General features: G+C 38.4%; 1 protein-coding gene across 1 annotated transcript in view; it reads right to left on the bottom strand.

The window, feature by feature from the left end:
* Positions 1–26,018, bottom strand: part of MMRN1 (multimerin 1) — a 60,675-nt gene that overhangs the window by 23,277 nt on the left and 11,380 nt on the right. The window contains exons 2-3 of the mRNA XM_047799275.1: positions 13,869–13,988; positions 9,965–10,071 (exon numbers count right to left, since the gene is read on the bottom strand). Of these exons, the coding sequence (XP_047655231.1) occupies positions 9,965–10,071; positions 13,869–13,988 (227 nt within the window). The remainder of the gene's footprint in view (positions 1–9,964; positions 10,072–13,868; positions 13,989–26,018) is intronic.

Genomic DNA, 26,018 nt, shown 5'->3' on the forward strand with positions numbered 1-26,018 from the left:
AATCAAGCAACGTCTTAAACGGCAAAATAAATAATCATTAGGGAAAACAGTTTAGAGGGAAGATTTATTTAAAATATTGAACACATCCAGTAATGCATGTTCTGTAATTTGCAGATTTCTAATGAACAAATGTATCCACTGAAGTCTGCATATAAGATAGGAAAAACAAGTGTTTGGTGTCTGACTTTGCTTCTTCCCATGTGAAATTAAGTACCAATAAAACTGCATCTCTGGCATCTGTTAATTATACCCCTAAGGCATGTGTGACTCTGACAATAATACTAGAGCATCTCTTCTCCATAGAAAGTGTAATATATTTAGCACTGATTTGAGTTAGTCTCTATTGTTACACTGGATTTTGCATTGCTTTCTTCTGGGCATTGTGCTAAATTAATGAATCTCCATTCGTGTCCAAGGTTTTTGTTTTGATTTTTTTTCTCCACTGCATTATAGACATTTTAGAAAGTTTTACATAATTGTTGATTTATTTGGTGGAAGAAGATAATCTGCAGCTTGGAGAAAGTGTAATTATTTAGCAGCTCCAGTAGGTGGGGAAAATGTTAACGTTCTGCCAGGTCCTACCAATGAAAAGCTCCTAGCCCAAGTTCAAATTAATTTATACAAACACATCTTAAATAGTGGTATAATTTTTTAAATCAAGGTTCCTTCTTAGATGATGTAATAAAGCATTTTCTTGGCAGCTAAAAATTACCCACCCAAGAGGGTTACTAGAGAGTAAAGCAATGGCTCTCAAACCAGGGTCCCTGTATCAGTATCAGCGTCATCTGGGAACTTTATACAGTTTGTAGGCCCCATCCCAGACCTGCTAATTTCAGAAACTCTGGAAGGAGGCAGCAATCTGTGGTTTAACAAGCTCTCCAGGTGATCGCAAAGCACACTAAGTTTGAGGATCACTGGAGTAGAGCGTGAAGATAAATCTTCCTTAGCAATTTCCCATGTCACTACATCCCCGGTTTCTCTTAGTAGAGGAAGAGCACTCAGAACACAGGTTGTTGAGTATCTGCAGCAAAAGGAACAGGTGGGTTTAACAGGATGAACCCATGGCTTCTTTTTTTCTTACTGCTTACCTTTTTGAGCCAGATCATAAGAAAAGGAAAAGAGCTGGTGCACTGAAATGCATACCACAACTTGGTAGGTGGAGGGCTTTGTTAGGAAGCAATGCATAATTACGGTAAAAACAAAGACCAGATTGCTTTGCGGCATGCAAACAAGGTTGCTCTTCAAATTTCTTCCTCTATCATTAACTTTTAATACATATTGTTTTGCCTTTTTCTTTCTTTCTTTCTTTTTTTTTTTTTTAAACATTTCTTTAGGGAGTTCCCATCCTGGCACAGCAGAAACGAATCCGACTAGGAACCAAGAGGTTGCGGGTTTGATTTCTGGCCTCGCTCAGTGGATTAAGGATCTGGCATTGCCGTGCGCTGTGGTGTAGGGTGCAGATGAGGCTCAGATCTCGCATTGCTGTGGCTGTGTTGTAGGCTGTCAGCTGTGGCTCCAATTAGACCCCTATCCTGGGAACCTCCATATGCTGCAAGTGCAGCCCTGAAAAAGCAAACCCACAAACAAAAAACATTTCTTTAGAATAGGGGATTTTCATCATGAATAGAAATCAAAAGAACCTGTCAACTTTGAAACACTACGTGTCAGTGGTCTGTTCCTTTCCCCACCTGACAATTATGATTCAGTAGCTCTGTTCTGGGGAATTGAGCGTGTATGGATATAGTTTTTAAACTCTGCAGGTGATTTTGATGTGTGGCTCTGGTTAAGAAGCACTTATTTAGAAAAAACTGCCATATTTTCTGATTCCAATAAGTCAATTCAATGTTATAGGGCAGAAAATACCAAATGTTTTCCAGTTAAAATTGCCATCCAGAAATAGACCTTCATAGGTTTTTAAACAGCCACCCGTGCCTGTTGACAACAAGGGCGCATGTTAAAGACATGATTTATTAAAACTAATGAATAAAAACCCTGAGTCTCCTAGCATTTCATAGAGAAGGAGGCCTTTATAAGAAGTACGTGAAGTGGGTTGGGGGTGGAAGAGGGTTTTCACCGTTGCTGGTTTCCTTCCTCTAGATAATATCAATCTCTCTGTTGTTAGGACCTAAGATTTCTGAAGAGGGACTCCTGAGCATGGAAGCATGTGACGTGTTTGAGCCCTTTTCCCTGCAATCGAATCGAGAGCCCACTGACAGTTTTAGAATATCTCAGAAATAAAGAGCCTTTCCACTCGAAGCCTAGGCTAGGTGGCTCCTCATGCCCATTTGGTAACCTTCCACATAGCCCAGCTCCAAGACTGTGTTTAGTGGGTATGCACCAATGTCACCTACCAGTTATTGAAATATTGAAATACAGCCGCACCTATTAGCAAATATATGCAATGATACAGTATGATACTTGATCAAATTAGTTTATATTAACTAATTCCAAGTTAATTGTGGACTCATGATAAAAGAGAAAACTTGTAGGATACATGATAAATGGAATTCCTCGTCTAACCCTATCTGAAAACTGTTTTGCAGAACTAGCAGCTTGTTGGGCTCATTTCATGCATGACCTTGAGTTTATGAAACATTCAATGTTTAGTAGAATCATCAGTTTATCATTACTTATGACTTTTGCAGAGGTTAAAATTACCAAATTGGTGCTTACTTTAGTTTACTTGTTAGTACTTACTGATTGTTCTCAATACATAGTTTTTGCTAAATATTATTAGTTAATAACAAGTTATTAAAAACACTGGAAAAAAAGACAAAAGTTTACATTCTCAAAGCGTTTCTTTTAGATATTATGAGTTTTTGAACCTGGGAAAAAATAGAAGTGTTATCAACATTGAAATGAGCCCAGGATTATCAAATGATCCAGTGCAAAAATCAATTAGTTTGAAACATCTTTTGATATATATAATATCAAAATAAAAAATCAAATCAATATTAAAATCAATTAAATTTAAAACATAAATAATATTTTTAAAAGAAATATCAACTTAATTTTCAATAAAAGTCAGTGGACTGTTTTTTCTTGATAGGGAGATGTCAGTTTCAAATAATGATCTAAATTTATGTTCTTTAAAAATAAAATAGCTAGACTTATTTTTCCCCATGACATTCAATTTCTGTCAAAATTCGTTTGTGATCAAGAGAAAAATATTAAAGCACTTTATGAAATTAGTCTCATGAAATAAGCTTTTGCAATAATAATTTTCAAGTAAAACAAAGCTTTTTAAATGAAAAAAACTTCAGAAATATTTTATCAAATGTTAACAAAAAATCAATAAAATAAAAATATTTAGAAAAATTTAGAATTTTTAACATTACCATATAATTGAAATAGTAGATCATTTCAGAAGAGAAAACTATTATGAAACCACCTGACACAATAATTCTGATACAGGAATAATATTTCAAATCAGTTTTATGTTTAGCATTTGGAAAACAAGGTTTTCTATAAAAAGAAAAAAGATAATTGGTTTTTCAAAAATGGCGTCCTAATAGAGATGTCAATCCATTTTTAATTTTGTCAGGAAAAAAATGATCATATTATTAAGGTGGAGATAATTTAAAAACTGATAAAAATGTTTTAGATATGAAAAATATTTCTATATATTATTTGACACAAAATTAACAAGGGATAAACATCAGAAAACAGATTTTCTAATAAATTCTATGATGATGAAAATTTTATGACAAAACTCACAAATACAATAAATGTTTATGTTCCTTGATTTAGAATGTCCTAAGTTTGGCCAAGTAAGGCTTGCAAAGTTCAGTGACTTAATTAAGTAGGACATTCTATAAGAATTTTTATGATTTATGCCACAATGAATATACTAAATGTTAAAAAATGCACACAATATTTACAGGCTGAAAAGAATGGGATGCAATCATTGTTAATTCAATAGTATCTAACAAATAATTCAGACATATGGCAATACCACTGATGCTACAAGAAATTAATAACTGACTGATACGTCACGTCACCTAATGGCTCTAAATCTGATGGAGACGTCTTTAAAGGAGATTGAGGCAGTTCCATATATTAAATCATCTCTCTGACAGAGACATCATTAAGCTGATGTCATCATGTCAGAAGAAAGAGTACACCAATCATTTATAGAAATTAATTATTCAGAAATTATTTGCATGGTAGGAGTGAATTGATTTACATTTCTCTGTAGGTAGTTTTATAAAGATAACATACACATTAACTTTAGAAAATAAAAGGTAATACATTCTTAATTTTTGATTTTTATATTGATTTATGTATTAATTGATGTTGAGTTAGTTGTCAAATGTTTGAATATGGCCTCTGCCCCTTCCCGCGCCATCCTCATAATCAAGAGGCAGACTATTGGTTGAGGCGCTCACGACCCTGACTACATGCAGTGACCTCAGGAGCAATCACCACGGCATTTTACAAAGGGTTTATTTCCAGTGACTCAAAGTACTTTGCCAAAGCTTTATTATAAATAGTACGTCATAATTTTATATTGCATTATCATATTCTAATGAAATAGCTATCTTCGTCTCACTTCTAAAGTATTATATGTTGTATACTTAACGTGGAGATTATAACATTGCATTTCATTGAATATTCTCTATTTGAAAAGTACTGGTAAAGCAAGGGATCTCACACAGACAGACAGACAGACACGAAATGGGGGTATTTTCTGTGCGCTTGAACCATTTGAGGGGGATATATGTGTGCAGAAAACTTCCCATTTGCTCTCAGCTACCATTATTTTTAAATTAATTGTTTCACGTGAAAATAGGTTAGGAAATTGTACTCCTAATTGTTTCTAAGTAAACGAAACCACTATTAAGCATCACACAAAGATCTTTGAGATTCAATTGTTATACAAACCTCTTTTCTCTGCAATTCAGTGGATGGGGTCTGTGCCAAGGCTGTTAAAAACCTGAAATGCCTGTTTAACAAATTCAGTAGATTATCTTTGCTCTGTTTGTTGACTGGAGTTCAATACTCGCATTCATTCCAATTTATTTCTCGAGATTTAGCTGGTGGAACAGCTCTGATAAGATCTCTGAAGTGGAGTCAGTTACTGTCCTGTGATAAAATTCCTGGTTGATCCATGCTCTTCTATTGCTTCATTTAGCAATCTTTCTGTCTTCCCAGTGTATTCTCTACCGCAGGACTGCCACGACTCTAGGTTTTCCAGGCAACCTATCTTGCACTTAAGCACAGACCTCTGCTTTGTTCCATAGGGTACAATTTCTAAGTCTCTTTTTCTCTCAGTCCTTTCTAAGAGGTTGATGCTGAGACAGAAGGGCATTTATTTAAGTCAAATAACTTCTAAAGATCTTTGTGTACTTCCAATTTTTAAAAAATTCAATATATTTTAAAAATTGGATTTTTTTTCCTCTTCTCCCCATACAATTACTCCTTTTTCATTGCCCTAGAAATTCTGATCTTGGTGGGTCAAGGACTTAGAGAAGCAAGGTCAGCAAATGTCAAGAGCAACAGTTTCCTTATGAGGTGCTTTCTCTTTCTTTCCTTTTTCTTTTTTATTAGACAGGTGTTATTTGTGAGACTTTTCTTTCTTTCTTTCTTCTCTCTTCTCTCTTTCTTTCTTTCTTTTTTTGCCTTCCAGGCCTTCAAGGCACGTGGAGGGAGGAAGTCATTCACGGCAATTCAGTAACGAGGAAGCATGCTCTCTTCCCCTTAGAATGAGAAATCTTCCCATGTGGCTTGACAAGGCCAGTTTCCAGCTGATTCTTTGATACCAAGTGAATGCTTGCATGGTGATGCTCAGTACACATATAAAAGATTTACTGAGATTTAGCAGTTAAATAGAAGAAGGAAATTCAGTGCAGCAAAGACTGAAAATACACTGTATTGTTTGATAGGTATCATAATTTCATTGAGCAAATTTCATTGTTCAATTTCATTGAACAAATTCATTGTTCAATTTCATTGAACTTTCATAGGAAGGAAAGTTCTTTTTCAAAGAGGAAAACACTGATTACCACCAGGAGAATTAGATATGCAAAAGCATAAGAAATATAGAGTTCTTTTCCTGTTTTAATACTATAACTTTCATTTTATATTATAACAGTAATATTTAAAATAATCTTACTAGAGAAGCACCATACTTAAAACATTATAATAGCTCTTAACATGATTTATTGAATTAGTGCACAGCATTTGTGAAATGAAATATTTTTTTAGAATCACAACATATGGCAGGGTCAGTTTATTTGAATAGCTGCATGATTGCATGTTTCAACTTTCATACTAACTGATAGATTTGATAAAACAATCTTATAAAAGACCTTTTTCCTCGATAGATAGAATATATGATTAAACTTGACTGGATTTTCTAATAACAGATTTGCAAAGAAGTTTTTCTTTCTTCCTCTCTAACCTAACAATATTTGAACTTAAATTTTTGTCCTTTGTGTTATCAGAGCAAGCCACAATTTCCTTGTACTACTTTAGAACGTTTTAGAGACATCTACTGGAAAAAAAACATTGCAATTTTTTTTTTTCTTTTTAGGACCACACCTGCAGCATGTGGAGGTTCCCAGGATAGGGGTCTAATTGGAGCTACAGCTGCCAGCCTACACCACAGCCACAGCAACGCCAGATCCCAGCCATGTCTGCGACCTGCACCACAGCTCACAGCAACACTGGATCCTTAACCCCGTGAGTAAGGCCAGAGATCAAACCTGCAACCTTATGGTTCCTAGTTGGATTAACTAATCCACTGTGCCACAATGGGAACTGCAGCATTATTGCAAATTTTATAAAATTGGTTTAAAAAGTATATTGTTACTGACTTTTTTTTTAAAAAATGCCTTGGAGACCATATCACAAATCTAGGTCCTTTTCTGAAGGCAAACTTGTTGAACCTCAAAAAGGTATAACAAATGTGAAAGACATAAAAACTCTCACTTTGCCATTGGTTTTAATGCTCCTTTTTTTCCTCATCAAAATTCTATTCACTTAGACTTTTAAAAACTTACTTGTCTCTTGATAGTGTGACTGATAGTTTCACAAGCTAATCTATAATTTATAACCAGAAAGAATTTTGACTATCTGAGTTGCAGTAAAAAGAGGAAGCGTGAAGGTTTAGTAATATTATTAACAGTGTATCGGAGAATAAAACAGCAGAACGGCCCTATGGATCCTGAATCAGAGCATCCCTTTCTAACAGGTTGGTGACAGGTCTAGAGTGAAAGGGAGATACAGAAGAAGAAAAAGAGAAAGGTAGAAAGTGAACGAGGAGAAATAAACGAGAGTAGGGTTGCCAGCAATTCCATTTTATTCCTGATCTATTGATCTTTTGGTATATTTAAAAAGACCTCCCTACTGCCATTTAAATGAAAATGAAATTGTTACTTTTCTATTATGAAGTTTCTATTGTTGGGGGGAGGAAACTTGTTGGGGAAATAAGGATTTGTGAAATTAACATCATAGTTTACAAATTTTCTATGACTAAAATAATGTCCTCTATTGGAAAGGACCAGCACTGAAGTAATTATCATGGGAGCTGCATAACCAGGTTATTCCAAACCCTTGAGGGCCCTGAAGAGATTGAAAGAATGGATCAGCCACACTGATTATTCTTGTCATATTTGGAACTGCTTGTTGTAGGAGACGTGGTTGTGGAGAGTGCTGTCAAGGAAACCTGACAATTTCCTCCCCCACGTGAGAAAGACAGTTGGCACATATATAAAGGGTGATGAAAAGGGGAGGGGGGAGCGTGGCATGTGATTAGGTAGGAATCAGAAGGAAATATGTGCAACCGTCCCCCTCCAAGGACAGATGAGATAATGAAGAATGGTTCAAGGGACAAAGGGACACAGTAGTTCTTTGATACGACCAGTGCATCAATTGCACTAATAAAAAATTCAACAGCTTTTATGTGCTGCCGTAAAAGGGAAGACTAGGACGGTCAGAAGAGCGTAGGGAGCAACTGTAGGTTCTTTGGGAATCACAGTTGTGATAGAATGGATTTATGTCAACAGGACGCAATGGGCATATCTGCCCTTAGAAAATCATTCCTACCATAGATTTCAGTCGAAAGAAAACCTTCCCACCAGCAGCTTAATCAGCAGATACCTGAATTATAAGTAGTTCTAATTATAGTATTGTGACAGAAAGCCATTGTCAGGACTATTCTGGGACATGTTTCTTAATGGGGATTCAAGATAAGGATTCGTAAAGCTAGGATTCTAGATATCCACAGGTTGCTTCCATTAGAACTCAAGGTGTCATTAAACAATTAAAGCTAAACTGGGTTCGGTTTAAACATTTTATATAGTACTTTGAAAAAAAGGGACTAACAGTATGTAGTAGAAATTAAACACTGTCAACTAATCTTGTTTCTTGTATGTGTTTTTATAAGGATGGACTTCTATTCTTTTTTCCTCCTAGGTGTAAACAGTCCACTACGGTGATTAATAATCTATTAACAGGTAGAAAAGGAAGAGTAATGAAGCAACACCATCCTCATCAGTTAGAGCCCATGACCTACTTTGACATCCAGACTCTGCTTGCTGCCATATGTCTGCATGAAGGCCCCGATGTACAAAAGGGTGCGTGTCACAACGTTCGAAATTTCTGGAAGGGTATGTTGTGAACAAACACAAACTCTTTAAGAAATGATAATGGAATTAATATTCCTCAAATAGCCTTCTTTATAAGAAGAGGAATATTCAAATTAATCTTAGACTTTAGAAATATAATTCTAAATAATCTCTAGAATGCTTAACCATCTGCCATGTACAGAAATATGTGTTATCACTATTTCTATAAAGAAATGTGTTTTATCACAGTGAGTATATCTGTGCATCTCATGGAAATCAGAAGTCCTTTGAAAACAGGATCATATTTGGATTTTTTTTTTTTAGAATACACTAAAATACCTTGCTTCCAAATATTTTTGATTTATATAGTGTTTTGTTTAAAACTTTATTTTACCCGTTTATAAATGAAGTACACGTTCATACTGTACTCTGAAAATCTATTAAATTTTTATAACATCTCTGAAATTCAGGCCAGATGCAGAATAAATAGCATTACAGTGAAATTTGCCTACAGATTCTCATTGAATGGGCTGGAAGAACCATTTATAATATCCCTAACTAAACTGCAAGCTTCCTAGAGCTTTTGTATTACAACTTTCTTTTTTTTTAAATGTGAATCATAATGGTTTCTCCACACTTGCATTAATTTTTAATCATAGTCTCTTACACTGCTGATTGAAATCCCCAGTAGTCCTAATGGCCTTTCTTGTAATATTCAATCATTTAAAATATGTATGTTGGTGCCATATCTTATTTTTCAAAGGAAATCTGTTTAAAGCCAAAAGCAAAATAATAGTAACATGGATATTAGGCCACAGCAGGTTACCATGCGTTTGATCAGCCTTGCCACCGAAACATTCTTAAAATCTGTTGAAAAAATGGCTCCATTAGGATATTTTTAAAAAGGCAGAATTATTTATGCCACATTTGTATATTCTTTAAAACTGAATTTCACCCATAGACAAAATGATTTCAAATAATTAAACTGGAACAAAACTAGAGTGTAGTCTTATTTTGACATAGGATCACTTCTCATGATAGTTTATTTTAAAATATAAAACTAGGATATCTGATATTTTAGTAAAGCATATGTATACATCATATAGCTAAGGCAAAGTAAGATATTTAGCCAGGGCTCAAATTATGCTCCATGTGAAACCAGTATAAAAATGATGAGAGAAGTTCAAGGATAGCTTAAGAGATTTCCGGGCGCTATAATAGTTACCAACTTAGAAGGCTCTAAAGAAATAACACTCTCCATAGTATGGCTATATGTTAATTAACTTTAGTTCAAAAGGGCAAATACAACTCTTTTCTTCACTGGAATCAGTTGCTTATTCTTTAGGAGTTGTATGTTTCTAATTGTCATTATGAAATAAATATTTAGAATATACCTTTTAGCTGACAATTTGGTCCACTGAATCCAGGGCAGCACTTCCATTCCAATGAGGTGACAATTTTATGTTGCATCCTATAGATAGGATTTGATACCTTCTGAGATCTACAGAGGAGATCAGTTAGGAAAAAACAGATTATTTGTCTTCCATTAAATTATCAGTAGTGGAGTTCCCGTCGTGGCGCAGTGGTGAACGAGTCCGACTAGGAACCATGAGGTTGCGGGTTCGGTCCCTGCCCTTGCTCCGTGGGTTAAGGATCTGGCGTGGCCCTGAGCTGTGGTGTAGGTTGCAGACGCGGCTCGGATCCCGCGTGGCTATGGCTCTGGCGTAGGCCTGTGGCTACAGCTCCGATTCAGCCCCTAGCCTGGGAACCTCCATATGCTGCGGGAGCGGCCCAATAAATAGCAGAAAGACAAAAAAAAAAACAACAACTAAAAAACGAAAAAAAAAAATTATCAGTAGTAATTTATGTAAAACTGTTTGGGATGATTCCTGGAATATCATAAGCATTCAGTAAGTATTATCTGTTCTCCTTATTATTATTTAATCTTCATCATCGATATTATTGTCAAACAAATTTCTTGAAACACATTAAAACATTAAAGATAATACTTTTGGTACTTTAAATTTATGCCTATCAGTACATTTTCTAAAGATAATATAACTTTTCCCTTGATAATGCTTTTCATTAAACCAATGTTAAAACTTATTTAAGGGCGTTCCTGTTGTGGCTCAGCAGGTTAAGGACCCAACGCTGTCTCTGGCAGGATGTGGGTTCGATCCCTGGCCTCACTCAGTGGGTTAAGAATCTGGCATTGCCTCAAGCTGCAGGCATAGGTTGCAGATGCAGCTCAGATCCAGTGTTTCTATGGCTGTGGTACAGGCCTCAGTGTACCTCCAATATTACCACGAGCCTGGGAACTTCCATGTGCCACAAGGCAGCCATTTAAAAAAAAAAAAAAAAACTAACTTTTTTAATTCTGATTTTTACAGCATTTAGGGGAATATTTTATTTCAGTCCTTATTATTTCTTGTATCATTATAGTTAAAGGGATCTGTTTTCCTCCAAATCAATAGAAAACAAAACAAATTAGATATTAGTGATCTAATTAAAATTATCACCATTATGATTTCATTCACTTTCTTCTCTCTCAAGTTTTTAAATGCTACAACACATTACTTCTCTCATATAGTAATTTTCTGAGAGAGAGGTGAGAGAGAGAGAGAGGAGTGGGATCTAACATGAGAAAATGTTTCTGAGAAGTAACCATGAAAGGGAAATGAAGAAACTGTAACACTTGAAATTAACAATCAATATAGGTAACGAATGGCACTAAACTGCAGGCTTTATGTATATCAATGTAAGTCATTAACATAATTTGGCCCTATTATTCTTACTCCCATGACTCTAGCTAATATCTGTCATGTGGGTCTATGAGATGGGCGTCTATTACCCTGTGTAATCCTCACATTAGTTCTATGAGGAAAGTATTATTCTAATTTGAGATGAGGAACCTAAAGAACAGAGAGATGGAATCACTTTCTCAAAGTCCCATATTTCACACTGACCCAACTGGAGCATTCCTTTGTGGCGCAGCAGATTAAGGATCCAGCTTTGTTCCTGCAGTGGCTCAAGTCGTTGCTGTGGCGTGAGTTCGAACCCTAGCCCAGGAAATTCCGCATGCCATGGGTGCTGCCAAAGAAAATCTAAAATAAAATTGATCAAATTGGGATTTTAGTCTATGCTGCATAGGTCAGCCTTCCCTGTTATCATCTAGAGTTTGTCGCATATGACTGTGTGGAGACAACAGTAGTCGCTTTCAGGGATAAATGCTGATTACATGTGGGAAATGCATCATAACAGACTGGATTTTAGTTTCTGCTATAGTGTGATGTGCAATTAATTATGTGTGAAATTACACTTCAATTTTAAAATGAGCTATAAGACTCCTTCCATCTCTGAAAGCGGGCTAATGATTTATCTGTGTTTATTTCCTTAAATATACTCAGCAACTAACTGTCCAGTGAAATATCATTTCTAATCCAGTAGCTACAAATAAACAGAAAATCAGTTTGAGAAGGAACTCTGTAGAGTTGATTAGGATGAGCTCATGAAGTTAGTTGCATTACTGTTGGACTCAATGTTCCTACTTTGGCAAACTGGATCCCTGGTGTATGTGGCTCAGACATTTACAAAAAGAAAGAAAAAGTGACTTAAAAAGAGAAAGGAAAAGTGCCATGCACTGCATATGTACTGAAATAATGAATAAATGGAAAGAGCCATTAAAAGGTAGCGAAAGGTAAGAAATGAGAATAAAGATGTGTATTTCTAGTTTGTTTAAAAAGAGAAAAAAGCTAACCTTGAACTCAGGAGGGTGGTATGATAGGGGTTTTTGCGGTAATATTTTCATTAGTAAGAATTAACAATGCATTCTTTGTGTCTCACATTGACAAGGAAATTGTCACAAAGGGAGCAAATGCCAGAAGCAGAACTGGAGCTCAGCTCTCCTAAATCCCTAAGATGTGCTTAGCTCTCCGGACCATAAACCTTAGCTATTCCTTGAGAGACTCAGAAACACCTTGGATTTTATGTATCCTTACTGCACACAGTTCCAGATTGCTGATGTGTCAGATTCATTGCCTGAGTTATTTGTATAACAATTTGCATAACATTAGCCATCATGGCCTGAATGACAATTTTAGCTTTTATCACAGGCTTTCCTGAAACACCCCCAGCTGAGCTACTGTGACTGTATAAATTCAGAGAACTTCACATTTACTCAGCCCCATATATTAGGACAATTACATAATTGAAAAAAAAAAAAAACCACTTTAGAGTAGGACCTCACTGCTTATCAATTCCAAACTAATAGTTTGCATCTACTAACCCCAAACTCCCAGTTTATCCCACTCTCTCCTCTTCACCCTTGGGTATCCAATCACATGTGACAGAACATGATGGAAGATAATATGAGAAAGAGAATGCATTTATATGTATGGCTGGGTCACTTTGCTGTACAGTGGAATCAACAGAATATTGTAAATCAACTATACTTGAAAAATCTGTTTTAAATTAATTAAATAAAATACTGCATCTAAACCCCCCACCCCAAACCCTAAATATGAATCACTAAAATAGACACAAGAAGAGAAGTGCCACCTAGCTGCTTTACCATGCATAATTGCAGCTTGTGGCTTGCCCTGTTACGGTCTTCTCTCTGGCCAAGTATGAAAGGGAAATTATCCATAAATCTTTAAAACTGTGTATGAGTTTCACAAGTAATTACAGGACAGGATTGTTGGGCAAGTCATAGAATACGTTATAGTAAAAATAAAAAGAGAAACAAACATAATAATTAACATTCATTGAATACTCACAAAGTACCTGGCGCTAGGCTAAGCATATTCATTTACCTCGCATAATCTATACAAAACACCCATAGGAGGAAAGGGTTATTAGTTTCTTCTTTTTTTAAATTTATTTTATTTTTTTGTCTTTTGGTCTTTTTGAGGGCTGAATCTGCAGCATACGGAGGTTCCTGGGCTAGGGGTCTAACTTGAGCTACAGCTGCCGGCCTCCGCCGCAGACACAGCAACGCCAGACCTGAGCCGAGTCTGTGACCTACACCACAGCTCAGGGCAACACCGGATCCTTAACCTATTGAGTGAGGCCGAGGATCGAACCTGCAACCTCCTGGTTCCTAGTTGGATTTGTTTCTACTGTGCCATGACCGGGACTCCCATTTTAACTTATATATGATCATACATGCAGTTTAATGTAATGACCCTGCCCTGACCCTAATACACATATGTGCACCCGGGATGAGGAACTTTCTGTATAATTCCAGGTCACACACAATTATGATACAAGCAGTGGCTATTTTCAAGAAACATTACATACCTCTGAGGACAAGATCCACTGGTCCAGCCACAGGGCCCTCTGCCACTTGGGACATAAGTGACTTGGTTGTCCAGCACCACTGTGGGAGATAATCTCGTGTGTACATAAGCACACCAGTTCCTAAGGAAGAGATTATTCTTGTTAGAAAAAAATATCATTGTCAAAAAGGAATTCTTTTTATCAAAATTATATTCATAAACCTACATCTATTGCCAGTACTATGTGTCAGATACCTTGAAAAATTGACATCTAGCTTTAAAATATCTAGAAAGGAGAGAAAATACTATATTACTGTACTTGTGGACAGTAAAGGAACAGTGTAAGATTAAAGTAAATTAAGAATAAATCAGAGTTAAAAACCAGAATATGTAACTGTTTAGCTGTGAGCTAAGTTGAAATGAAAGATTTTCCTTAGACATATATCAATATTAGACTGAGATAGTGACTCAGACCCAGATCCATTACTTCTTCTTTTTTTTTTTTTGTCTTTTTGCTATTTCTTGGGCCGCTCCCGCGGCATATGGAGGTTCCCAGGCTAGGGGTCTAATCGGAGCTGTAGCTGCCAGCCTACGCCAGAGCCACAGCAACGCAGGATCCGAGCCGAGTCTGCAACCTACACCACAGCTCACAGCCACGCCGGATCGTTAACCCACCGAGCAAGCGCAGGGACCGAACCCTCAACCTCATGGTTCCTAGTTGGATTCGTTAACCACTGCGCCACGACGGGAACTCCCCAGATCCATTACTTCTATTGAAAAATGTGCAGTAAAATGAAAAAAGATAATGTAAGGATCACATAAGAGGAAAAAAAAAAACATTAGCAACAAGTGATATGATTATAATAAAAACATCAAATAGGTATAAATGATTATAAGCAATTTAGTGATGATCAATATAAAATTTTTCACAGTTAATAAAAAGTTTAGCCACATGGTTAAGATCACTTAGAGTTTTTTATTATGCTTTTGTTTTTTAGGGCTGCACCTGAAGCATATGGAAGTTCCCAGGCTAGGAGTCGAATCAGAGCTGCAGCTGCTGGCCTGCACCACAGCCACAGCAATGCAAGATCCGAGCCACATCTGCGACCTACACCACAGCTCACAGCAATGCCAGATCCCCAATCCACTGAGCACGGCCAAGGATGGAACCCGAATCCTCATGGATACTAGCTGCATTCGTTCCCACTGTGCCACAATGGGAACTCCCAAGATCAATTACAGTTTGATGTGCTGACAACAAATTCTGAAGGGATACTGTTTACAATAGCAAAACTAACATCATTCTTATTAAGTCTGAAAGAGCAGATAAAACACTGACAAATTTAAACTGGTTTTGCCTCCTTAAATAGGTGGTTGATTGATCAGAATGAAACAGGACCAGCCTTCTGTTTTGCTTCCTTGAATAGGTTGTTGATGAATCAAACCTGGAGTTATTTTTCAGAGACAGCACTGGGCATGTGCAAGACATAAACCCATGTCTTTAAGAAAACCCCAGAACCAAGAATCTTCAGTCTATGGAACTCACAGAATAGAAATGCTGCCGCGGGAGCTCCTTATGAAATGGTCAAGTTCCTCAACAAGAAAACTCTGGCTTCTGCCACCAGCGGGAGCTTATATTGACTAATTCAAAACTAGCCAATCAGCTTCCAAGTGTGAAATTTCCCTAATCCCCTAAATTTCACCAGTGGCCCTGGGTGGAGGAGGTTGAGAGATTGTTGTCTCTTATTTCCTTGCCCTTAATTTTCTCAAAAGCTGCTGCCTTGGTGTTGGCTTTTGCGCCCACTGGGGAGAGAGTCCTTGCTTTGGTAACAACCTTGGCAACCATGAAGGGACACAGGTCTTGTGTGCACTGTGGTCCCCCAGCAGGGTGAGGGCCCTTGCCCCCAGACTTGTCTAAAGTGTCCGCTGTCTGGTTCCTGCTTCCCTGCTGCTGCTCTCCAGGCTCCTTGATGCTACTTTACTTTTAAGAGAAGAAACAGCTCCTGGATCAGATATCTCTTGGGTGAGTAACCTTTTTAAAACAAGTTTCTTAGCCTGTGCTTAAATTGTCTAATAACCTTCTCAGGATTGCAGGTTAGAATCACACCCGAAGGGAGACAATATAAAAAGCTACGGTGGCTGAGGTATTTAAAGATTGAGTTAGAGTCCCCGGCCTTTGGATTTCTTTGTCCATGTTTGTCTATATCTGTTTTGTTAGAATGGGATAATAGGGGTTGGCTTTTGGATGATTGTAGTAAAATATTAAACCCCATATTAATGAGGGTCCTTTGACTCAGGAGACAAAAGACATTGCTCCCTAACTAGAAACCTTGCCTTATGCAGGGGTCTTTTTTTTTTTTTTTTTTTTTCACTTGAATGGGATTGCCTAGAGATCTTGATACAGTTGTGAATTCCCAATGGAGCCAGCCCTGATTACCATCGGGAGAGTAAAGGGAAAAAGAGGGAATTTAAATCAGAAAAACTCCCCACTCCAAAAAAACATGCTCTGTGCCTGGGTTAGAGGAATTTCCACCCAGAAAACCTCCTTGGTGTCATTTTGCTCTGGTTATGCTGAGTGGAAAAAAAAAAAAAAAAAAACCATGGAGTTCCTGTCGTGGCACGGTGGTTGGCGAATCCAATTAGGAACTGTGAGGTTACGGGTTCGATCCCTGGCCTTGCTCAGTGGGTTGGGGATCTGGTGTTGCGTGATCTGTGGTGTGGGTCGCAGAAGCGGCTCAGATCCCACGTTGCTGTGTCTGTGGTATAGGCTGGTGGCTACGGCTCCAATTGGACCCCTGGCCTGGGAACCTCCAAATGCCTCGAGAGCGGCCCAAGAAATGACAAAAAAGACAAAAAAAAAAAGGCTTCCCAATTGGAAAATGTCAACAGTATACCTGTTAATTAAACAGGAAGAGGGGAAAAAGAGAAAAATGTGATGATAATAATCTAAGGAGTAGAGTAAGCACAGGAAAAAAAAAAAAAGGGCAGCATAAAGGGTTAAATGAGTAAAATGGGAGCTAGAAGAAAATTCATCTATTTCCAGGAGTTTCCGTCGTGGCTCAGTGATTAACGAATCTGACTAGGAACCATGAGGTTGCAGGTTTGATCCCTGGCCTCGCTCAGTGGGTTAAGGATCTGGTGTTGCCATGAGCTGTGGTGTAGGGTTGCAGACTCGGCTCGGATCCCTAGTTGCTGTGGCTCCGGTGTAGGCTGGTGACTACAGCTCCAATTCAACCCCTAGCCTAGGAACCTCCATATGCCGTGGGAGCGGCCCTAGAAAAGACAAAAAAAAAAAAAAATTCATCTATTTCCAAATGGGTGGTCAGGATGGAATAAAAAGCACACCTGTGTCTTTAGAGTGAGTTAATAAGAGGCAGAGATTAAAGAAGCAGGTGAGACAGTGTCACTAGACACACAGGGATCTAAGGATGACTGCTTGATACGGCAGTAACAGGACAAAGAGGAATTTTAGGTAACTGTGGTTTAAGTAAGAACTATGGTCGTCAAACTCGGCCTACATTTAGCCAACAGTAAAACAAAGCAAAAAAAATCTTCCAAAACACAAGCAAAACTTCATAAGAGAATTTTTAGTGAGACTGTTGAAAAGAGCTCTTAAAAGCACATCTAAAGAGTGGCTGGAGAAGGTTGAAGTATTTTGAAAATGAGATTATATTTCTAAAGAAGGTAATATCGAAGAATCGTCTGGGTATAGAATTCCATCAGTAAGTTTGTACCTGTCCTTTCTGATAAGGCTCTTTAGCTATGTGCTTTTATCCTATAAACGATATGTTCTTGGCATGCTGTATGTCTTCCTACTTTATATGGTGTACTGGAATTACAAAAAAAGACAAAAATGACTTACTTTTAGAACACTGTCTGGCCCCAGTATCGGCTTGAGGAGTCAGGGGAGAAATGGCCTGAGAATGGGTCTTTGACTTAGAATACGCTTTTACAATTAGTTTTTGTTTGCAAAAGAAAGGCGGAAGGGGAGGAAAACAGCTTTATCCACGTTTCTTGCAAAGGACGAGGCCTTTAACCCATTGGACACACGTCAGTTTTTCTCAGTGAGAATTTTAAGTCTCTTTCCTATGAGCCAGCTAGCAGGGTATTAGCATTGCACTGCTCTTAGTTGTCTATGCAGGTATGTAAAACAAAACAAAACAAAACAAAAAGAAGCTCTGCCAGGAGAAACAAACATTGGCATTGGCGGTGGCGCTAAATACCCCGGGCTCTATGGAAGCCTGGGGCTGAAGGGCTTCTACCTGGAGGTTGCCCAGATGTCTACACTGCCTTGTCTGGGATCTATGCTGAGAGGAAAATGTTTTCTACCAGGAAGATTAAACCCCAGCATGCTCAGAAGGGAGGGCTTGGGTGTTTCAAGCTCTGCCCTCTCTCAGATGCAGCTCTGAGTCCCAGCCGGCCTCCTCACTTCACTTTTTCAAGGTGATACGCTCACCTCTTCCACCCTCCTCCTCGTGGAGTAAGGTTTTCAAGCTGGAAAGTGAGAGAGAGTCTGGGCTTTCCTGGCTCCTCTGCAGGAGGCAGGCCCACCTTCATGTGGGTGGGAGGAAACGAGGGGGCTCCTCTGACCAAACTGGCTACAGTCTTGGAACTGTTTGGACAAAGTCCCTGGCAGTCCCCGCATGTGTGTGGAGGCTACTTTTCCGACCATCATCTCTGATGGAGAGCTTTTCAGTGGTCCCCAAACGAATCCTCAGATCCGAGGTGCTCATCTCGGAGACTGTCCATGCTACTCCGTGGCTTCTCCAGGGATTTCTAATAGCCAAGGTATAGACAGTCACGACTGCATTTGCTTGCTTCTTTTCAGAAACCAAACTAGGAGAAGGAATGGGTTCCTACATCCTAAAGTTCTTGCTTTCTCTCTCCAGCCTCTCGAGTCCGTGAGAGTCCCCTCTACGTTTTGAGGGCAGTGGGGGGAAGTCCTTTTCTAGCGTTTAGCCATCTATAGACTGTTGGCAGCTCTTGGGTTTAAAACCTGGGGTACTGACCAAGCTTTGACTTTAGTGGTTGCTTGTTTGTGTGTATGCTCTCTCTCCAAACCTCCGTTCTCAGCGAGGCTGGCTAACCCCCCAAAACAAGCACTAAAGTGGAGAGTAGTTGAGGGAGCAAAGGTCTGGTGCTTCCTATGAAGGAATAAAGTGTGCTCCAAGGCTCAGACTGGCACTCAAGTTCATCTGCCATGAATGTGAGGGTTTTCCAGGTGCAGCCAATATCTCTGCATCATACAGCCTTCAAGTTTCATCAAAATGCTGGTTGATATCAGGCCCAATGCGGGAAGGCTGGGAAAGTCCTTTCTGGGCTTATTTTTGCTGGCCAAGAAACAAACTGTTTTGAGCACTGCTACGGAGCAAATCCAATCAGCCAACTGCAGAGCTCAGCTTTATGAAGGGCTTTTCTTGAAAGGATGGACTCCCAGATGGAGAACTCCTGGCTGATCTGCCCTTGGTTCTGCCTTGCACTGTGGGTATCAACTGTCCTTAGAGCAAGAGTAGGCAGATACAAGGAGAGGGCTCATAAAGTTTGACCTTGACTCATTTTTCTAAGTACTTTGTACACTTCTCAGCAGCAAAACCAAACTGGGTTTTTATAGCAAATTAAAAACTTGCAGAAGAAAAGGAAAATTATAGTTCAGAGGAAAACCCCTCAGAAACAGCCTTCTTGCCTGAGTCAAGGCCCGATGATAATCTCGACTCCTCCACAGGAGTCTCCCAAGGGTCACCTACCCCCATATGACAGGAGGAAGCTCTGAGCAGAGTCAAGATGTTTTCATCAATCCTAGAGCCCAGCCCTAGCCCTGTAGCCTTCCTTACCAGAGAGTCAAAAGGGATTGGTCTCCCCTCCCTGTAACTCAGCCCAGGAGTCCTCTGCCTCAGGCAGGACAGTATCCATTGAGGTAAGTTCCCACAGGTCTAAATGACCAAGGTCAACCCAGGATATTTGCACATGTGTACTCTCCCCTTCCAAACTCTGATCTATTTAATTAGAAAAACAGCACGCCATGCTACTGAGATGATCTAAAAAGATGGAAACGTCCGAGCGGTTCTATTATAATTGGGAAAAAGTCTCAATCAGAAATCCCTGGAAACATTTTATAAAAGGTAAGAAGGATGTTTGGATGATGGGAGGCCAGTGAGAGTTAAGACAAGTGACCCAGTAGTAGTAAAACTCCAACCAGTGCCGAGGCTCCAAATACAAAGCAACAGATTTTAAAAGAGGCCCGTGGAGGAAAGTATAAATCTTTGGTGACCACGTTTTAAAAATGCCAATTGACGTGACCTTCTTAATTCCTATATAACACTCCAGTCCTGCTGGTACAAAAACTCTGGACCAGAGATGATCATTTTGTACAAGATTTAAGAGCTGCTAACCACGTGGTAGAGGATATACATCCCATGGTGCCAAATACATACACTTTGTTTACAACTTTATCTACAGACTTCTGTTGGTTTACAGTTCTGGACTTAAAAGATGCTTCTTACTATATAACCCTGAATCCCAAAGAACTGTTTGCCTTTGAAGGGGACAATCCAGAGAATAATATAAAACAATATTGTTGGATGGTACTCCCACAAGGATTTTAGAATGCCCCCACTATTTTCAGGGAAGTTTTAGCCAAGGACTTAGGGATTTCCAATTAAATTAAAGGCATCTAACTCCAATATGGGGTTGATACTCTATTTTCTAGTAAAACTAAGGCATTTCAGACAAAAATATAATCATCACTTTAAACTTTCTGGCAGACCAGGGAAATAAAGTTTCCAAGGGAAAGACGCAAATTCTCAACCAATTGCAAAATACCTAAGATTTGAGTTATTAAAAGAACAAAGAGGAGTTCCCGTTGTGGCGCAGTGGTTAACGAATCCGACTAGGAACCATGAGGTTGCGGGTTCGGTCCCTGCCCTTGCTCAGTGGCTTAACGATCCGGCGTTGCCGTGAGCTGTGGTGTAGGTTGCAGATTCGGCTCGGATCCCGCGTTGCTGTGGCTTTGGCGTAGGCCTGTGGCTACAGCTCCGATTCAACCCCTAGCCTGGGAGCCTCCATGTGCCGCAGGAGCGGCCCAAGAAATAGCAACAACAACAACAAAAGACAGAAAAAAAAAAAAAAAAAGAACAAAGAAACTTAGTGCCAAATGGAATGAAAGTTTTAGGTAGAATAGTTGTACCCATTACCAGAAGGCGATCATGAAGATTCTTAGAAACGGCTGGGTTTTATTACATTGGGATTCCTAACTTTGGACTCATGGCCAAAGGCTTATATGAGGTTCCTAAAGGAAATGACAATGAGCCACTAGGCTGGACTGTGAAAGGCCATAAAATGCTGCAATTTTATGCAACATTTGTACATACAAATAATTGATTATTTTAGCACACCTGCCCTGATGGAACAGCCTTTAGAAAATCCAGGGACAGAAATGTTTGTGAGGGGAGCAGCTCATGCCCTGGGGACTCCAAAAGCCTAGGTATGCAACAGTACCTCCTCAGGAAGCCCTAGAAGCAGAAGCCCCCCTCTAGGTATATCTACTCAGAAGGCAGTACTCATAGCCCTCACAAGAGCCCTGCATGTTAGAGCTAAGAAAAAGATTAGCATTCATACTGATTCTGCAGTATGCCTTCTCTGTCATGCATGCACATGGGGCTGTATGGAAAGAGAGGCCTACTCATGACCGGAAGGAAAGAAATTTTGGGGGAGATACTGGCTGCTGATAATGACGGAAGACGCAGTCATAGTACATTATCCAGGCCCCCAAAAGACTGATGGTTGTATAGCTAAAGGAGATAATTTGACTGATCAGGCCTCAAAATGGGTAGCCACAACCCAAAACTCAGGTCCTAAGGCTCTAGTACTCATTCTGAGTGTTTAAGCCTCAGCATTTGGATGCTGACTCTCAAGTTAGATGCTGATCAGTACCAAACAACCGAAGAAGGCTGGATTTATCGTGAACAGGGAGTAGTGCTTATAACTGAGCACTTAATGGAAATAATTATTACTCATTACCACCGAAGAACCAATTATTGGGGGGTGGGTAACTAACCAGTGGCTACAGAAGGACCACAAATGCAAAGGACCATGTACAATGTAAGCCTGATGTGTTCCAGAAACAATTCTAAAACCAGGCTACCTGCAGTAACAAAGAGATGCAAACCTGAGGGCCAGAACTAGGAGGTGATTGGTGATTAAGCCTTACAAGAGCCATGGGAAATGACAGATACTTGCTGGTATCCTTCATTTGGAACCTCTGGAACTCAAAGAATAGAAAATTTCCCCTGGAGCTCTTTATGAAGTGAGAAGCCCTTCAAAAAGGAAAACCTAGCTTCTAGCAACATGAGTAGCATATAGGGATTGCTCAGCCAACCAGCTTCCAAGTTTGAAATTTTTCTAACCCTTTTTATTTCCACCTGAGCCCTGGATGGAAGGGACAGACTAGAGAGCCCTGCCTCCTGGTTTCTTGCCAGTGGACCTCACAATGAAGCTCTTTATTCTCTTAGATATGGTGCAAAAACAATAGTTATCAGAGGAGATACTGGACAGTGGAGGGACGTGATTCTGATTGAAGGGAAACCCATGACATGAATTCCACATTCAATCTAGATTCTGCCCGGAAACAGTTTTCAAACTGCATCACATAAGAATGAACCCCAAAGTAAACACAGGGTAAGTAAACACAGATCTAGGTTGGGGCTGCTAATGTGGGAAAAAGTTAACGACATGAAGGGGATAAACAGATGTCATTTAAAAAGTTAACATAGGGGTCCCCTTGAATCTTGCGCAGAATACTATAATATGCTTGAAAAGACTAATATTTGCAAGGCTGACAAAACCAGTATTGAGGAGCTGCATGAGGTAAATGGAGATCCCAGATATTAACCAGTAGTGGGGAATTCTGACCACCCAAAGAGATTTCATATCAAATCACTCAAAACATTCATCCGAAACCTAAAAATGAATACATCCAAGAAAGTGAGTCTAATCCAAACACATGACAAAACTTTAAATTTTTTTGACATAAATTAACTCCATACTGGAACAGAAGTCAATGTTATTCAATGGAAGAAGCAAAATAGACTTTTTTTTTTGTCCTTTTGCCATTTCTTGGGCTGCTCCCGTGGCATATGGAGGTTCCCAGGCTAGGGGTCTAATCAGAGCTGTAGGCACCCGCCTATGCCAGAGCCACAGCAACGCGGGATCCGAGCTGAATCTGCAACCTACACCACAGCTCACGGCAACGCCGGATCGTTAACCCACTGAGCAAGCGCAGGGATCGAGCCCTCAACCTCATGGTTCTTAGTCAGATTCGTTAACCACTGCGCCACGACGGGAATTCCAAAATAGACTTTTTAATAACATAGCATCCACAATGCCCAGCATAAAAAAAAAAAAAAAACCACACAGGAAAATAGGATTATGCATGAATAAAAATTCAGTAAATAAAAACAAAGCAAATGATGCAGATATTTAATTAGTAACCAATGACTTTAAAATAGTTACTATAAATCTGTTCAAGAGTGTAAAGGAAAAGATGAGTATAATGAATAAACTCATGGGAAATCTCAATTTGGGCACTGTAGAAATGAAGGTTAGTGATCCTGAAAGCAGGGCAAAAGAAAATATCAAAACCAAAGTACAGAACAAATATTAAAAAATGAAAAGAAGCTCCAGTGGTCTAAAATAGATGTAGTTAGAATTCTAGAATGGCTGGAGGTATCAGGGAAGAAACCAAAAGTTGACATTTTTCTAAAAGTGATGGAATATTGGAGTTCCCGTCGTGGCACAGTGGTTGATGAATCCGACTCAGAACCATGAGGTTGCGGGTTCGGTCCCTGCCCTGCTCAGTGGGTTAACGATCCGGCGTTGTCGTGAGCTGTGGTGTAGGTTGCAGACGTGGCTCGGATCCCACGTTGCTGTGGCTCTGGTGTAGGCCAGTGGCTACAGCTCCGATCAGACCCCTGGCCTGGGAACCTCTATATGCCGCAGGAGCGGCCCAAGAAATAGCAAAAAGACAAAAAAAAAAAAAGTGATGGAATATCAACTTTCCAATTTAAAAAGCTCAACAAATTCCAAGAGGAGAAACACAAAGTAAAACTCCATTTAAGCACATGATAGACAAATTCCAGAAAAAAAATACATATGTATATTTTTATATATTATTTATATATATATGAATAGAAGCAGATATTAAGCAAACTAGGAAAAAAGGGAACTAATTTGACTTAAAAAAGGACATCTATGAAAAACTTCCAGCAAACATCATACTAAATGAGGAAAGATTGAAAGCTTCCCGTGAGAGCTTTCCTTTTTTCCCTCAGGAACAAAGCAAGAATATCTACTCTTGTAAATTTCATTTAACATTTTACTAGAGCCCTTAGGGAAGGGTAGAGGCATCCATATTAGAAAGAAGAAAAACATTTATGGATACATATTTCTTACATGTAAGAAACTCTACAGAATACACTAAAACACTACTAGAGCTAATAAAAAGTATAGCAAGGTTGCCGTATGTAAGAAACAGTTGTATTTCTACACACGAGCAGTGAGCTGTTTAAAAAAATTAAAATAATTCCATTCACAATAGCATCAAAGAGAATCATACACTAAAGAATAAATTTAACAGAAGAAAAGTAAAAATTACAAACCACCATTGAAAGAAATTCAAGGTGACCTAAATAAATGGAAAATGTTCATCAAATGGAAAACTTAATATTGTTAAGATGGCAATAATCCCCAAAACGATCTATAGTTTCAACGTAATCCTGACCAAAATTCCAGCTGCCTTTTTGTAGAAATATAAAGCTGTTCTTAAAATTCATATGGAAATGCCAAGAACTCAAAATAGCCAAATCAATATTGAAAAAAAAAAAAAATTGGAGGACTCAGTACTTACACTGTCATTTCAAAGTATATTACAAAGCTACAATAATTAAGACTTGCATTTGGCTTGCATAAGAATAGAGAGATCAGTGGATCAAATTCAGAGTTCAAAAATTTTTACATTTATGTTCTATTGATTTTTGACAAGGGTGCCAAGCAATTTAATGGGGGAAAGTATTCTTTTCAATAAATAATGGTAAGACAAATGGATAGCCATATGCAAAAAAGTGACACTGTACTGCTATCTCATACCAGCAATAAAAATCAGAGACTAGATCAGAGACTTAAAAGCAACAGCTAAAATTGCAATGCTCTTAGAAGAAAGCAAAAGCAAATGCTTGCATGACCTGGGATTATCTTGATAATATAAGACAAGAAAAAGTCATATAGACCGAAAGTAAGTAAATTATACTTATTTGCATAAAACATGTTTTATGTGGAAGATCATGATGAATTTACACACAAAAAAAAACTTTGGAGTTAATAGATGAATTTAGCCATCTTGTAAGATATAAAGCTAATATGCAAAAGAACTCTTGTTTGACTTTGTACTAAAATACTTGCTAAATATACACAATTTAAGAATTTTTGTTCATGGGAAAACATCAGAAGTAAATTGAAAGGAAAAGCTATGGGCAAGAAGATATTTGGCACAATAAATATAAATAACATTCAAAATATGTAACAAATTCCTACCAATAAGTAAGAGAATGAAAAACAGAAGAGTAGAAAAATGGACAAACTATTTGAACATTTTATATGAAGCAATACCAATGTCCATTAAACATGTAAAAAGATCAGTCTTGTTAGAATCAAGAAAATGCAAATTAAGAACACAATGGAATAAAATCTTCTACTCCCAAATAAGTAAACATAGAGAATCTGAGTCTCACATGTTCAGAGGAAATAGAGAGTTGGAATCTCATATACTGTTGGTGGAGGTATAAATTGGTACAAACACATTGGTACATTGGTTGAAAAACAGTGTGTGAATATCACATAAAAACAAGCATGCATATATACATTCTCTGACCCAGTGGTCACACTTCTAGAAACATACTTTAGAGAACTATTGCATCTGTGTACCACAAATCATGTATCCTTTAGAGAGCAGCAGACATTATTCATAATTATCAAAACCTGAAAGCTTAAATGTCAATTTACCATAGGATAGAGAAATACATTCTGAAATATTTACACTGGGTATTCACCAGTTTAAAAAAAATGAACTGTATTATTATCAAATAATCCAAATTTAACTTATAATAAACTTGTGTGATGCAAG

This window comes from Phacochoerus africanus, chromosome 10, assembly GCF_016906955.1.
Source record: "Phacochoerus africanus isolate WHEZ1 chromosome 10, ROS_Pafr_v1, whole genome shotgun sequence".
NCBI classification, from domain to species: domain Eukaryota; kingdom Metazoa; phylum Chordata; class Mammalia; order Artiodactyla; family Suidae; genus Phacochoerus; species Phacochoerus africanus.